Genomic DNA, 17,070 nt, shown 5'->3' on the forward strand with positions numbered 1-17,070 from the left:
CTCCATTACACTTATCCTGAATGTCAACTACGCTAATTCTCTCCATCTTTTCTGTATTTTTCTACCCATCCTGAGACATCTGGAGATTGTGCCAGCTTCAGTAGACAAAGGCCAACCCTGCGAGGTTTCTAAAGCATCTTGAGAAGGACCTGCTCCAGCTAGATTCTGCTTTATGATGGCTGGAGCTACACATCCTGCTCCTGTGCTTCCAGTGATCCAGACCCCATCTGCCCTCTGCACCTACTGCTGAACTGAATCTACACAACTTCTGATATATTGAACTTTCACCTGCACAACACACTTGATGTTATTTCTATCTGTTATCACCCAGATGAGGATGGGTTCCCTGTTGAGTCTGGTTCCTCTCAAGGTTTCTTCCTATTGCCATCTCAGGGAGTTTTTCCTTGCCACTGTCGCCGTCACCCTTGGCTTGCTCATCAGAGACATTTCATTCATCATTCATTCATTTAATTATTATCTAGACACATTTTTCTCACACATACACACTTCCAAATATTTTCTTTCTTTTCTTTCTTAAAAAAAAAAAAAATCTTTCATTTTTTTCTTGTGAAGCTGCTTTGGGACAATGACCATTGTTAAAAGCGCTATATAAATAAAATTGAATTGAATTGAATTGAATTGTTGGTGTGTTATTGTCCTTAGACTCTGCCACAGGCTCCTAGACTCACTCTGTTGGAGCTGTGTGGAATATTATAAATAATAAAATATAATAAATTTATTATATAGAAGAAATAATAAATTCTGATTCTGGGCAAATTCTGGACAGCTGCAATATCTTTTTATTTAGATCATTGTTAGAGGTGTTTTGGTGTATTTAATGGCCACCTCTTTTCTTCTATAGCTGTTCAAAGAGGCATTGTCATAAACTCCACCAACCCTACCACTTCTACTATCACCATCATGCTGATGAGGCTGTTTTTGTAGATTTGGTCTTCGACAAAGCTGACATGACCTGTTTGAAGCTTGTAAAACTGTTGCCAGGAGACCTACCTTCTCCTTCAGTATGACAAATGGCTTTATACTGTACTTTAGCACAAAGCAGGAGAGAAGCTACCAGCCTCTTAAGATCAAAGTGACCCAGTAAAGAGAGTGGACATTTTTCGATACGTTGGTGGTCATCGTCCTATCACATCAACATGCTGATGAAAAAGGGCCCGAGAAATGTTTTGTATGCCTAATGGAATGAAGATTAGCTTTTTACCCGAGACCATTCAAGCCTGCGTCACGGACAACATCTAAGACTAGATGTTTGATTAATTTGTACAACACCCCTAAATTTTTGTTAATATACACAAATTTATTGCCCCGTATTCATACATATTTATTTAATATGCTAGCAGTTTCTCCGGTTCGTACAGTTTTTTGTTGCATAAACAGTTGCAGATACTGTATCTGCACTTTATTACAAATACACTCACACTGTAGCAGCCATCTACAGTAGGTTTTAGATCTTGGGAGTTTTCTCTTCCCGCTATCATCTTTGGCTTTCTCATCAGTGAAAATTTGATCATTCTGATTTATACTTATTTGCTTGGTTTTTCATTTATTTCCATAATTATTCAATTCTGTAGAGCTAGACGGATAGATGTTGTGAAATCTATGTCTGTATCAGCAGGGTACTGCAGGTCTTCAGCCTTTCCTTCATTTCCTCTCCCGTAGAACATTCTGCTGTCCAAAGTTTGTGTGTGTGTGTGTGTGTGTGTGTGTGTGTGTGTGTAAGAGAGAGAGAGAGAGAGAGAGAGAGAAAACACTGCCAAATGTACCACCTCTTCCTTCTGGATATGATGGTTCTGGACTCGTTCCACCATCAGCTCAGGCAGTTGAGCAACAGAGAGTTCCAATATGACTTTCAGCACCTCTTCAGCCAGTACTCCACCATCAGCCAGTAAAGGCAAATGCCTCACTAAACATTAGTAAGTGTAAGTGCTCACAGTGTTCGGGCATCTCTCTCATTAGGTCCTGGTACTCCACTAGTTGTGTGACTGGTAGCTATTGGGCCGCTAGCTGGGCTTCTCCTGACAGTAGAGGAAATATTCAGTCTGCCTCTAGGTTTCTGGATAGCCTCAGGCTGCTGCTGCATGCTTGGCGAGATCAGTAATGTAATGTAAGCTCACGGATTTATTATTTTTGTCCCACACACAAAATACAGTTTGGGTCTTGCTGTCTCATGGCACTAATCATCGCACTCTGTTTAATTTGCAAGGTCAGTGCTATCACTTCTGAGTCCAACCTTCTCCACTAACAGGACCTCAAACACACACTCTGCTCTCACAAAGCCAAAAGTGAAATAAGAAATTAAGACAGTACTTAATTTATTTCCATCGTCTTTTTTTCTTCTTTGTCTCAGCAGTTACTGTATTTCTAGAGTATCTTTGTTATTTATTCATTTTTTGTTTTTGCATAAACATCTTCCTGGACAAGACATGAAAAAAAATAAGCAAGTGAAGCTTGTACAGCCAGCATTTTTGGTAATGTGAGTTGACATGTGGACGTTTGAGCCACTGACCATGCTGACAGATTACCCATCTATCACTGACGGCAGCAGAGCCACAGTTGTCAAATCACATAATGCTTGGAGTTGTTTTATTATGGTCAGGGTCCTTCAGTATTTAGGACTAAGATCCTTTGCTATGACCCATTGCTTTATCATTTCTAACAAAAATATGATCATAAGTCAAACATGACATCACTTTGATAAAAACCAACCATCACTGCTGCAGATTTCTGATTTGACTTGTTTCTCACTTTTTCACTATATACCACTTTAAACAAATCATACCTTCACTCAGCTTTTGCAATCGGTCTCTATGTAGTCTAATAGTCAGTACTAGTGTTAAGCCTGTGAGTATTTTGCATGACTTTTGCATGACTTTTTTGGTTTTTATTAGTCAGTTGTTTGCCTTAACTATTTTAAATAAAACCCTAAAATATTCATAAAATATACATGGATGCAGCAGGTGTTAATGCAATTTGTCAATCTGCTATAGCGTAGGTGCAGAAATAACACATGAAGCTTCAACCCTGTCTTTATTGTATACTGGGCCATCAGTCACACCACTGGTAATCCTTTCCCTTCTGTGTCTTCCATCACAGAACATTTCAAATCATCCAGCATCTTTACTGAGCTTGATCCTCCTGGTACTTAAAATTTAATTAAAACTTGAAAGTGGGACAAGTGGAATATGAAATTTAACACAAAATCTGTTTACTATGAATATGTGGTGATGCCATATGGACTGGTTAAAGCCCAATCTGTGTTCCTGGCATTTGTTAATAAGGTCTTTTGGGACTTGATAGGCAGGTATATCAGGCTCACGTGGATGACATTGTGGTTTCATCCATGGAATATAATATTTAGCACATTAAAGACATTATTTCTTGCATAGACCCATGGCCAAGCATCTACTGTATGCATTAAAGCTAAGAAGTATGCAATTCACAATCCATGGATCCCGTCCATATGATACAGTATCTCATCTGCAGACTATAAAGGTTGCTGCACCCCTTTACTTAACAATTAAGCATAGCTTCATCACACAAACTGCACCTAATTGCTGAATTGGATTCTCTCCCAACATCATGGATACACATAAAATTTTCCCCCAAGCTCAAGCCAGCTGAGAGGAACCAGGATATCAGACACAGAGAATTGCTGGCTGTAGTGTCTAGCCAATAAGATGAGCATCACCTCAGACATCAAGGGCCCTACAGCATTAACAGCACAAGCTATTCCTGATTCTCACTGACACAGAGGGCACCAAGGGTGCTTCATAGACCTAGAGGAACACAGTCCTAGGGAACACATCTGGGTCCCCGCTTTAGATATTCTGGAGCTTATGATTTTAAACCATAGTTTGGTGACATCATTAACTAAAATAAATTACAGTGTAAGTGCTATGGATCAGGAGTAGGTTGATGACATCAGCAGCTACATACTGTAGTAGTGATATTGTTCTTGGGCCAGAAAAGGGAAATTAACAAACGTCGCTACTTTGGCTCTTTCGATCATTAAGTTTGGAGTCTTGTGGCAGATTATGTAGGAAATTATGTTGACACACGGCCCCAAATGGGGACCCATGAATTAATAAAGAAGATAGGTATACAGTTAGACAATGCATTATCCTTTACGTATGAATATGTATAAATTATTAAAATTTAAGTTTTTACATTTTACTATATTTTATATATGTTTTACATTGTATGGGTTAAACAATGTATTATACAGTGAAAAGAGTTACAAAGGATAATATTTACAGTCACTCACAACAGAGCTGAAGAAACCAGACTCAGGACGTTATAATCATGTGCTGAGAAAACGTCTGGGACTGGATCATGGACAGAGAATAGAAACAGTGTCAAGGTCAATGATGGAGTTAAGATCAGAGCCTTAGACTAAACTGGGCCAGGCCTAGGACAAGGAATACGAGTAGGTGTATAAAGTCGAAACAAACCTGAGTCAGAGGTGTTATATAAGGTTTGTAAACTGGAATAAATTAGATCAATCCGGTGTCACATTCCAACATCCGAACAGTGAAACCCTCCAGAAAGAAGGAGACTAGAAAACAGAGAAACTATGAAACTATATTTAATAACACAATACAGAATTCCATTCCATGATTTTAAAATAGTATTTTTTTTTTCATTTACTTTACAAATATATCAACCAACATAAGATGGACACGTACTCCATAGATAAAAAATGCCTGGCCATCATACACTATGTGTAACTACACAAGGCAATAACATCTGTATTACAAACTACTAATTCATTACACAAATTTTATCCAACATTAGAATGTATCTCTTTTTCATAAAAATGTGTTAAAACAAAATTTTCATTATCTTTTACTGATTCTTGTGGTTTCAATTTCAGTGTGAAACGTTACAAGAAGAATCAAACACTACTGGCCCTTGTTTAAAGGCTGTCAGTACTTTGATTAAGGAGGCTGTGAGGAGCAGGAGAGACAGAAGGTGTGTGGATGGTTATAAAATTGTGGATTAATAGACAAAACGGAAATTAAACAACAAACAGCCTACATTTTATATCTATTTAATAGCGTATTAAATTAACGCAAATTTTATTACTGGAAGTGTTTGTTGGAGATTCTCTACATAGTAAAATAATTAAAAAATAAATAATTTTTTTTTTATTACTGTTGTTATGGCAAAAGGATTGGAAAAATCCAATCTTAAAATAACAAACCATGAAAAACAAGCTAATTGTTCAGGCTGTGTTCAATTAAACCTGGGGAAATGCCAAATGCTGCATACCGTAATCATAATGTTAACTAATCCAGCTGAACAATGTGTTGCTTAGCTTGCTATCTTTGTACATTATTATTTATAAAGATTAGTTTTATTTATTATCATTAGGTCTAGCTTTGGAATAAGAGACGTTAAGTATACAATCTGCAATTGCTATTAGATCGTGGGACAAAACAATGGATTCCAGTGTCCCAAACAAACGGGTATTATTGCTAGTGACATTGCAGCCTTCGCTCATTAATGACACCCTTTTTTCACATCCCTCTACCCTACACGTCTTTTCTCTTCTGCTCCCTGAGCTGGGACTGATTATAGGGGTGATAATATAGACTTCCTGCCCCTTAACACTTTTAGAATTATTTTTTTTTTTACATTTTTAAACATTTCGGGTTGCTCTGTGCTAATAAAAATCTCCATCAGCACCTTTTCCTTGCGTGTGAGGAGGCAGGGGGGGGGGGGGTTGTGGGGGTGTTTGGGGGACGTTAGGCTCACAGCCTTACATTTATGGAGGTTTATTTTGGCTCAAGTGTTTTATTGCCTGAATTGACCAATAGTCTGAAATATACTAAATTCAGGAAGACTTTTAGGTAATTTTATAATCTCAGAATTATATATAAGTAATAATAATGTAGAAACAATAGTGTAGAAATAATGTGTTCTTAGTATCATCTGTAAATATAAATTATTTTTTGTGTATCCTATTAAAACAATTAACAGCAAAAAAACAAAAAAGATTTTCAAAGATTTTTTGTATGAAAACTCCTTTTTTGTTTTTTTGTTTGTTTGTTTTTGTAAATGTTGTGTAAACACACTGGCCTGGGGAAAACCCACCGTAACCCCTGTATGGATCTCATATTTACCCTGGATATGTTGAAGGACATGTATATACAGTATATATAGGCAATCTGTGCAATAATTATGTGTGATGAATGGCAGAGTGACTCCTGCTCTGCAGCTTGTAAGCTTTGCAGAATTTAAGGATTTCATAGTTAAAGCCAAAGCCATGTTTCTTTTGATAGATAATATGTTAAAAGTTTAATGCTACGAGTTGGAGAGAACTGTCTCTGATATCCCAGTATTAACTCTGTGCCAAGGAGTCTGTTATGAGGTCACCAAGTTGTAGATCATACTGGAAGAAAAGAAAACAAAACTATTAAATACAGCTCACGAACAAAAACAACAACAACATTACTACTATTACTACTACTAGTATTTATCATCATCATCATCATCATCATCATCATCATTATCATCAGTGTAAGAGTGGTCTTAAAATCGGGCTGAAAATCATCTGATTGGCTAATAATCCTCATGTGATTGACAGCTAAATACTTGATACACCAATAAGTTTGACGGCAAACTCGCAATATTTGCAAATGAAATGTTGCAAGGGACTTATTCAAGCACCTTCAAAAGCACGCTGAAGAGCACACACGTTCCTGCAAACAAGCAGTTCACTTTTGCAGATGATCTGCAAAAACGCGAGAAACGTCCAACTGACAGAGTGAAAAAAATAACGAAGAAATTTCTGGAATTCCTTGTTTTGGATGCACAACCCCTGTCAGTCATTGAAAAACATAAAACACCTCAGCACTAGTGTAGAACAGGAGACAGAGAGAGCAGAAATGCTTGTTTTCGTGAGAAAGACCCTGCCAGTTCATTCCCAGTTTCAGCTACTAATATATTTTAGATTAAAATTTTAAATTTCTGTTTGCACCAAATCCTTATAAGAAGGTTTGATTCCTACTTATCTGAATTATTTGAATGTTGTTCCATGTTTCTGACGGTGCACAATTATTTATTATTTTAAGAATAAATAACAGTTCAGTACATTTATCTGTGTTAATGTGTTGCATTTTGTTTTGCAAAGTTAGGAAAGCTCCCTTTAAGGTAAAGCTGATGCCTTCAGTCGTTTCCACGTGGAAAGGTACAGTATACAGTTTATTCACTCAGCCATTGGATTGGTATTGGACATCGATCTATATGCAAAGTCCAGGAAAAAAATATTAGCATTGAAAATAAAAAGATTGGTCAGATTGGTGCATCCCTAGTTTTACTTCTTAGTTTTTTATCCATGTTAGTAATAGAACTTTGTCTTGCAGCTCAAAAATGATTTATCCCAATGCCAGGTGACCTGCACAACATCAGGTTATTCTGTTCTGAGTCATGCATTTTAATCACACTTGTGTCTTCAACCATACTCCCCTCCTCGCAGTAGTTAAAACTAATTTTAAAAATGTGATGATGGAGAAAGTGAAAGTGCAGCAAAGGCTGAAAACACTAATTATGTAGGAACAATGACTTATAGTATCTACACTCCTAGGTGACAAAGTTGACAATTTCCTAATTATGCCCCAAAAATTTAGCAGTAGGACTCCCCTGGCCCTCCTCCTGACACTTCTCATTTTTATCAACAATTTACCATCTTATTTGAACAAATTATTTATATAAAATAATAAAGAATCTGTAAACCATAACAATTTATGTAACATAGGTGATCTATTAATATACTCAGTGACAAAGAAATTTCACAAATACAATAAAAAAGAACACTTACCAAACTTTGTTTAAAATAAATGCCTCAGAGAAAAAGAGAGATTATGTGATGCCGGACAATTGGCATTGGGACAAATCATTTTTGAGTTACAGGATGGAGTTAGTAACTTAGTTGACAGAACCTACACTGAAAAAAATAACTCTAAGATGTTGTAAATGTAACATTATTAAATCTGTGTAATCAACAATAAATAATCAAGTTTGTATGTTTACATAAATATATCTAAGTTAGAACTTAATCTGCATTTGTTAAGAACACAAGACAATGTGCATTTTTTTCTTAACATATATTTTTTACGTAATCCCTGACAATCTTTTTAAGTGCACACACACAACAAGCAATAATCTTGTTCATTTTACTCTGTTTAAATAAAACTAACTCCCCATGGAAAAAGCATGGGAAACCCCGTATCAAATTAAAAGTGTACCAAAGCCTCATTGCGGCAGGAAACAACTTTTTGGAGCATTCTGTTCACCTCGTGTGCAAAAAGTTTTTAACAAGCAGAAGACGACCTGTGGATTCAGGACCAAGTGCACTTTGAAGGAACTGTGGATGTTCAGGAGTGTATGCACATAATAAAAAGTGTTCTTACTTTAAGTTTTGTGCTGAAAAAAATACAAAATTACACAACTGGTATTTTAACTAAATTATTGTGGCGTGGGCGGGGTGACGGCGACCATCACGCTTTGCGGGGGTTTTTCAATGTGTTCACCCTGTTGGGGAAGGGTGTTTGGGTTAGTGGCTTCGGCCATGTTGTGTGTATTAAGTGCGTGTGTGACCTGTTGACTGGGCTCCGGTTTATGCTTAGGCAGAATTAGATATGATTCTCGTGTGAATGTGCTGCTCATGCTATACGTTGACTGTATTGTGTTGTTGGCAATAAAGTACTTCCAGCCATTGCATTGGGTAGCAGCTAAAGTCACTCATCTCTCCAGATCTTTCTAGCGTAAAACGCTACAATATATAAGAAATGCCTAGTTGCTAACTAGATAATGTGAGTATATGTAACTTTAAAATGAGACTAGGATATTTAATAAGACAAAGTAGGCCCCACTCCAAGTAATATGGAAACTTAAAAAAAAAAAGTTAAATTTCAATTAAAAATACATATTTGAAACACTTAAAGTTAAGTCGAGCATGGACAGAAAAGAATGACTGGGGAAATTATTAAATTAACTAGGGTTTACTTGCGAAATTAAATAGACTTAACTGGCAAAATTAAGTAGACTTTACTTAAAAAAAAAATTTTTACATAAAGAAGTAGTAAATACAAAGAATAGTCTTGTTTGAACTACATAATAATCTGATGCAAAAAGTTACCTTCATTTTTTTAAGTAGATCAGGCTGGATATTTTTATCAGTGTATAGTACATTAATAAATTGATATACAGATATACGGGTAGACGGTTAAGGAAACGTGTTGTGGTTGTTTACTTGTTTTATTTAATGTTGCAATGTTAAAATATATAATTAGCAAATAAGTTAGAGGCTAAACATATATAAGTTTCCTACATTTGTTCTACTGGACACAGTTGATGGTAAAGTGAGACTCTTGTACATGTTCTAATTGTATTTTCTATCTGCTGAGCCATTTGCAGGGAAACTGAATATACAGTATATCTTACACTGGAAATAGTTTACACTGTTCAAACATACATATGTTACCTCCAGTAGGGATTTACAGTGTTTCAAAAACTTTATATTGTAAAAAGGGCGATTAGGAAAAGTGTGTTTCTTGTTCCTTAATTTGCTATTTTGTAAAGATATTTAGTTTTATTTATTTATTTTACTTATTTTATTTAATGTATTTTATTTAATTTATTATTTGGAAATGTAATTTCTACATATTTTATCATTTTGTCTGGCTGCTTACGAAATTTCAACAAAAAAAATATATAATAAAACGGACATTATAATTGAAACAGTTACTCAGTACCAAATACTTTTTCACTCTTACTTGAGTAATATTTTGGATAATACTTTTTACTTCTACTTGATTAATATTATTTTGAAGTACAGCTACTGTTACTAAGTAAAATTTTTGGCCACTTCACCCACCTCTGCTTGTTCATTTATATTTTCATGAAAAACCCAGGAGTCTACATTATTATTTTTTTTTAACTGATATGACATGTACTGTACAGTTAAACCTTGGATTGTGAGCATAATGCATCCCCAGAAGCATGCTCGTACATAAATAAATCAATTTTAAAAACAGCTGTTGTTCACTGGTTTAAAATCTTTTAAATTAATTTTTATGAAAACAAAGAACCCAGAACCCATAGGACATAAAATATGATATTTTTAAAGAAAATATTGATTATATACTTATCAACAATGTAGATAGAATGCACTCCAAATTATAGATTTGCTCTATAGGGGTCTTCTACTACAGCAACATAGTGAAGGTATTATAGTAGACACCCACCAGTAGAGATAATAGAAGAAGGAAAGCACAAAGAAGGACATCTTGCACCAAGCCTCTTTCTGACAGAACTTTAGCGTTTCATCATTCATGACACTTGCTGGGTCGTAAAGCAGCTCCTTGGTGTCTGTGGGGCTGTGGAAGTACCTGCCGAAAATGTAGAAAAACACAGGGTGGGTAGTACGCAACATTACCTCAGTTCCCACGTGCTGGGTAACACCCCAAACACTACTTTTGGATGGTAGACTTTCCACAACGCACACAGCATGACATTGTAAATGTGCAAATTGTAATCAGGCATCGAAATACAATATACTGAATCTCCTGGTGCTTTCCAGATGGAGGCATCATCAGTGCAATGTGAAATAAAGCCAGTGTGTTAGAATTTATACCATGTACAGGATGTTCAATAACAACGCACAGTGACTGAACTACAGTGGTGTGAAAAACTATTTGCCCCCTTCCTGATTTCTTATTCTTTTGCATGTTTGTCACACAAAATGTTTCTGATCATCAAACACATTTAACTATTAGTCAAAGATAACACAAACACAAAATGCAGTTTTTAAATGATGTTTTTTATTATTTAGGGAGAAAAAAAATCCTAACTTACATGGCCCTGTGTGAAAAAGTAATTGCCCCCTGAACCTAATAACTGGTTGGGCCACCCTTAGCAGCAATAACTGCAATCAAGCGTTTGCGATAACTTGCAACGAGTCTTTTACAGCGCTCTGGAGGAATTTTGGCCCACTCATCTTTGCAGAATTGTTGTAATTCAGTTTTATTTTAGGGCTCAGGCTATTTTTCTAGCATGAACCGCCTTTTTAAGGTCATGCCACAACATCTCAATAGGATTCAGGTCAGGACTTTGACTGCGCCACTTCAAAGTCTTCATTTTGTTTTTCTTCAGCCATTCAGAGGTGGATTTTCTGGTGTGTTTTGGGTCATTGTCCTGCTGCAGCACCCAAGATCGCTTCAGCTTGAGTTGACGAACAGATGGCCGGACATTCTCCTTCAGGATTTTTTGGTACAGTAGAATTCATGGTTCCATCTATCACACCAAGCCTTCCAGGTCCTGAAGCAGCAAAACAACCCCAGACCATCACACTACCACCACCATATTTTACTGTTGGTATGATGTTCTTTTTCTGAAATGCTGTGTTACTTTTACGCCAGATGTAACGGGACACGCACCTTCCAAAAAGTTTAACTTTTGTCTTGTCGGTCCACAAGGTATTTTCCCAAAAGTCTTGGTAATCATTGAGATGTTTTTTAGCAAAATTGAGACGACCCTTAATGTTCTTTTTGCTTAAAAGTGGTTTGCGCCTTGGAAATCTGCCATGCAGGCCGTTTTTGCCCAGTCTCTTTCTTATGGTGGAGTCGTGAACACTGACCTTAATTGAGGCAAGTAAGGCCTGCAGTTCTTTAGATGTTGTCCTGGGGTCTTTTGTGGCCTCTCGGATAAGTTGTCTCTGCGCTCTTGGAGTAATTTTGGTCGGCCGGCCACTCCTGGGAAGGTTCACCACTGTTCCATGTTTTTGCCATTTGTGGATAATGGCTCTCACTGTGGTTCGCTGGAGTCCCAAAGCTTTAGAAATGGCTTTATAACCTTTACCAGACTGATAGATCTCAATTACTTTTGTTCTCATTTGTTCCTGAATTTCTTTGGATCTTGGCATAATGTCTAGCTTTTGAGGTGCTTTTGGTCTACTTCTCTGTGTCAGGTAGCTCCTATTTAAGTGATTTCTTGATTAAAACAGGTGTGGCAGTAATCAGGCCTGGGGGTGACTACAGAAATTGAACTCAGGTGTAATAAACCACAGTTAAGTTATTTTTTAACAAGGGGGGGCAATCACTTTTTCACACAGGGCCATGTAGGTTTGGATTTTTTTTCTCCCTAAATAATAAAAACCTTTTAAAAACTGCATTTTGTGTTTACTTGTGTTATCTTTGACTAATAGTTAATGTTTTTTGATGAGCAAAAACATTTAAGTGTGACAAACATGGCAAAGAATAAGAAATCAGGAAGGGGGCAAATAGTTTTTCACACCACTGTATATTATAATAGGCTACTGTACAATTATGCTGAGGTGTTTTACAATCATCTTTATTACTTTCTGGCTGTAAAAGGCCATCTCTGTTGGAAAATCATTCAAGCCAGATGCTTTACATCAAGCAAGCATTACACAGCAAGCCCAAGAAAAGCATAATCGAATCATAGAGCAGAGCTATATATTACTGGTTATACTGATCAGATTAAGACAAACTGCTGGATTCCTCAAAGCAGTTCTCCGCTATAAGATAAAATGGGTGCTCACTATTTTCCCTACTGCATATTCATGTTATGACATTGTTATAACAAATTCAAAGTAGATGTTATAATTGACCACTTATTCATGGCTGACAGTAATTATTGATATTTCCACTACTTGTGCTGTTTAATTTAAATAAAGCTGGTTTTAGTTCTTGCGTGAACATGGCTACTTAAAGGGTCGCAAAAACAGGAGTAAAGACAGAATTAACTCATTATTCTTTCATTGTTTTTAAATCAGATTATTTCTTCATAAAACAATTTTACATAGTGTTTCATAATAATAATAATAATAATAATAACAATAATATCAATAATATCAATAATATTAATAATAATATCAATAATAATAATAATAATAATAATAATAATAATAATAATATAAGATGAAATTGTGAGCCATATACCAAAAAATGTTGCATATCTGTTATTAACCATAATCTTTACTGTTTTTGAATTTTTTTTTATGTTTTACCATTTTACATATATTATGAAGACATTTACCAATATTAAAATACAAACATTAGTGCTTTAGTGGGATAAATGAATATTGTTATAGACGTTTGGTAATAGGTTGCAATTAAAACAGAATTATGCTGGGATTACACTGAATAAATGACTCTAGCACCATCTAATTATTATTAGCTTCTTTATATACTATATATGTATAAGCATTTGAAGGTCGATGCTGCTTGTGAAATGGATGTTACACCATATTACAGAACAATAGAATAAATACTAAGCAAGTTTATAGACTGCCATAAAATAGTAGTTGCCCCTTCCTGATTTTTTTATTTTCATTTTATTGTTAAGTATTTCTAACACTTGCCACACCTAGACCTGATTACTGCTAGATCTGTTGAATCAAGAAATCATTTTAATACATAACTTGTCTGACAAAAAGAAGCACGCTAAATGATCTTAAAAAGCAGCAGAAGCTAAACAGATAAGAAGTAAAGTAATTGACATGTATCAGTCTGGAAAGGGTTACAATGTCATTTCTAAGGCTTTAGACTGCAGTGAACCACGGTGAGAGCCATTATCCACACAGGGAGAAATGTGCCTAGCACAACGACGACTTTGACCGTTAACCCGAGAACAAGATCTAAAAAACTGCAGGTCTTATTTGCCTCAATTAAGGTCAATGTACATGATTCAACAAATAAGAAAGAGACAAAAAGGCATCAATAGGAGGGTTCCAAGGCTAAAGCCACTGCTAACCAAAAAGAACATCCAGGCATCAAGGGCCAGGGGTAGCTCAGTGGTTAAGGCATTGGACTACGGTTTGGAAGATCCCAGGTTCAAACCCCACAACCACCAAGTTGCCACTGTTGGGCCCTTGAGCGCGGCCCTTAACCCTCAACTGCTCAGATGTGTAATGAGATAAAAATGTAAGTCGCTCTGGATAAGAGGGTCTGCTAAATGCCTAAATGTAAATGCTTGTCTCATATTTGCCAAAAAACATCCCTTCTGCCCTCTTATGTCACAAACACACACACACACACACACACACTATGAAGGCTGACAGAAATTGACCGGGGACAGTATTATAGTTTTATCAACTGTTTCAAAAAGACAAAAACAACAGTCAACATGAACTAGACAAAGCTATTCAATTCAATTCAATTCACTTCAATTTTATTTGTATAGCGCTTTTAACAATTGGCATTGTCGCAAAGCAGCTTTACACAATCAAAAGAATTATTTATGTTTGTATGGAATTTGAATTTGTATGAATCAAAATGGTCAGTTTGTCCCTGGTGAACAAGCCGAGGGCGACAGTGGCAAGGAAAAACTCCCTGAGATGGTAATAAGGCGAAACCTTGAGAGGAACCAGACTCAACAGGGAACCCATCCTCATCTGGGTGAAACAGAGCTACATCAGAACAATAAGGCAACAAGGTTTAGTTTTGTCTAAACATAAACCAAACCGAACAAAATGCTGAGAAATCATTTACAGCGGCAAAAGAATGAAAATCAGTCAGCAGAGATGTTTACCTCCATGTGTTGTAGAAAAGCAGTGGGATGTTCAGGCCCACAGTGAGCCACTCTTGGGCACACATGAACATGATGCAGAAGAGGCCGTGGATCGAATACTCTGGAAGCACCAGCTGATGGAAAAACACACAAAGAGTAAAGACAAATTTTTTTTTTCCTTAGGGCAAGATCATTGAAACATATGTAAAATCATAGACTTAATAAATACAACTATACACATTTATAAACTAATGATTTTAACTAGCAGTACCCGAAGGTTCAATACCGCCAGCTAAATCACCTTATTAGCATTTTGCTCTAATAACATTTGTACAGAGGTAAAACAGAGAGTCAGTGCTGTCTGTAAAGAGCTAAACAGGGTTAAAAGACAACGCAGTGGCAAATGGAACTGATTAATGAGTCTCGGCTTGTGGTTTTCATAAGCACAAACCGCACCCCCTTTTACATAAAGAAATGTCTTCATTATTAAATACATTTGGTTTGTCCTGCTATCTTTATTTCTTCATACATTTTGCTTAAAAAAAATCATTATTATGAAATGATGGGATTAAGAAATGTAATTCAAATGAAAAGGAACATAAGCTTGATAGCGGAATCCATATATTAAAATGCAAATTATATGCAAATTAAATAGTTTGAAGGCAAATAGTAAAAGAGGTTTACATTAGTTAGTCTTGTTAAGTGTACTTTAATGCACACCAAAGAACACAAATAGGATACAAATGGTTTGGAGGATTTTCATGAATTCCAAATTTCTTGTGTAAACACACACACACACACACACACACACACACACACACACACACACACACCACAAAAAAAACTAATCTTCTGGTACATCCAAAATCCATTAGTTATTCAAGCATGGATGACGAGGATAAAAATAACTCATGGCAGCAATAATGATTTTGAATTAGTATTGTAGGAAATCTGTTATTTTAAGACAATTTTTAAAGGCTTGAGACTACAGATTACACTACTGTATGTGCTTTCAAAACAAAAACAAAACTGAACAGAAGTAACGCAACATCCATTGTAGAGACTGTTTATTACAATATGTTTACTATACGCTCTAATTATACAGTCTTAAAACTATGAAATCACAAACAACAAGTAGTTGTTGAATAGATTATACAGGTAGTGTGTTTATACTGTTCAAAACTAGTTATTTATAGCATGTACAGTACATCTTTGCTACTTAGTTTATTAAAATACTGCATGTACAGCGGTAAGTTAGTACAAGCTAATTGGTCCAAGCTAAGCAGTCGCCCGACCACCAGCCAGTTAAATCTCTAAAACATACAGGCAATAATGTTTCTATAGCATTAGGATGATAAAAGGACATCTTTCCTGATATAAGAGACACAAGCTGCTTATATCAAATTAAATGTCCACTCACTCACCAAGCTTTGGCAAATAATTTTATTGATTTCCACTTTTATAATCCACAGGTACAGAAGTATAATAATTATTATTTTACCAAATCATACAGTAATGAACCAGAGCGTCCACATACGAGGACATCATTTTGACTAGATGAATGAATTGAGATCATGTAAACACTTGGTACACTTGCATGGTAAAAAATATATAATAATAAAAAATTATAATAATATTAATTGAATAACAGAGCGATATTTAATAGTGAAAGCATTTCCATACAAACACAATGTGATGAGAATGCACAGAATTGGGAATAAAAAGCTATGTGTCTATAAACTATATGTGTCACTTGTTAGTGAGACTCATCAGATAAAAGGCTGCAGTTTGCTAAGGAGCATAAAGATTGGACTTTGGAGCAATGGAAAAAGGTCATGTGATCTGATGAGTCCAGATCAACTCTATTCCAGTGTGATGGGTGCGTCAGGGTAAGAAGGGAAGTCCATGAACCGATGCACCCATCATGCATAGTGGCCACTCTACAAGCCTCTGGAGGGAGTGTTATGACCTGGGGTTGATCAGTTGTTCAGGTCTAGTCAACATTATAAGGCAATAAAATGAAGTTGGTTGATGGCCTGAATGTTCTAAATGACCAGATTATCAACTCTATGGAGCTTTGCTTCTTCTTCAGTGATGGCACGGCCATATTCCAGGACTCAAATTGTGCAAGAGTGGTTATGGGAGCATGAGGAATCATTTTTGAATAATTCTTTGAAATAGACATCACATTGTGTGCCTTTTGGCCAGACAGTGTTTGTTAATGTTTTAATGGAACCATGAGCATCGTAGTTTCAAAAGTCTGAGAGCATTAGTCACAATAATTTAAAATTTTGCCCCAGAAATAGACCAGTTACAAAAGTATAAAGGGAGTAATGTTTACAACATAAAATAACAACATAGAGTAAAACAATAAAGCTTAGTTTGGTACATACTGTATACTTCTTATAACTGACTACATGCAAACTGTTAAGTAAAGCATATTACAGAGACTTGTATACAGTTGACGGGATTAATCTGCATAATAATAATCTTCACCTGTCGCAAGCCAAAGCA

General features: G+C 35.9%; 1 protein-coding gene across 1 annotated transcript in view; it reads right to left on the minus strand.

Annotated features, from left to right (window-relative positions):
- Window positions 1-6,203: 6,203 nt before the first annotated feature.
- cnih3 (cornichon family AMPA receptor auxiliary protein 3) overlaps window positions 6,204-17,070 on the minus strand; it is a 39,969-nt gene continuing 29,102 nt past the window's right edge. Inside the window, exons 4-6 of the mRNA XM_053484330.1 lie at window positions 14,578-14,690; window positions 10,272-10,415; window positions 6,204-6,415 (exon numbers count right to left, since the gene is read on the minus strand). Coding sequence (XP_053340305.1) covers window positions 6,388-6,415; window positions 10,272-10,415; window positions 14,578-14,690 — 285 coding nt within the window. The 3' untranslated portion in view covers window positions 6,204-6,387. The remainder of the gene's footprint in view (window positions 6,416-10,271; window positions 10,416-14,577; window positions 14,691-17,070) is intronic.

Source organism: Clarias gariepinus, chromosome 23 (genome assembly GCF_024256425.1).
Source record: "Clarias gariepinus isolate MV-2021 ecotype Netherlands chromosome 23, CGAR_prim_01v2, whole genome shotgun sequence".
Classification (NCBI taxonomy): Eukaryota; Metazoa; Chordata; class Actinopteri; order Siluriformes; family Clariidae; genus Clarias; species Clarias gariepinus.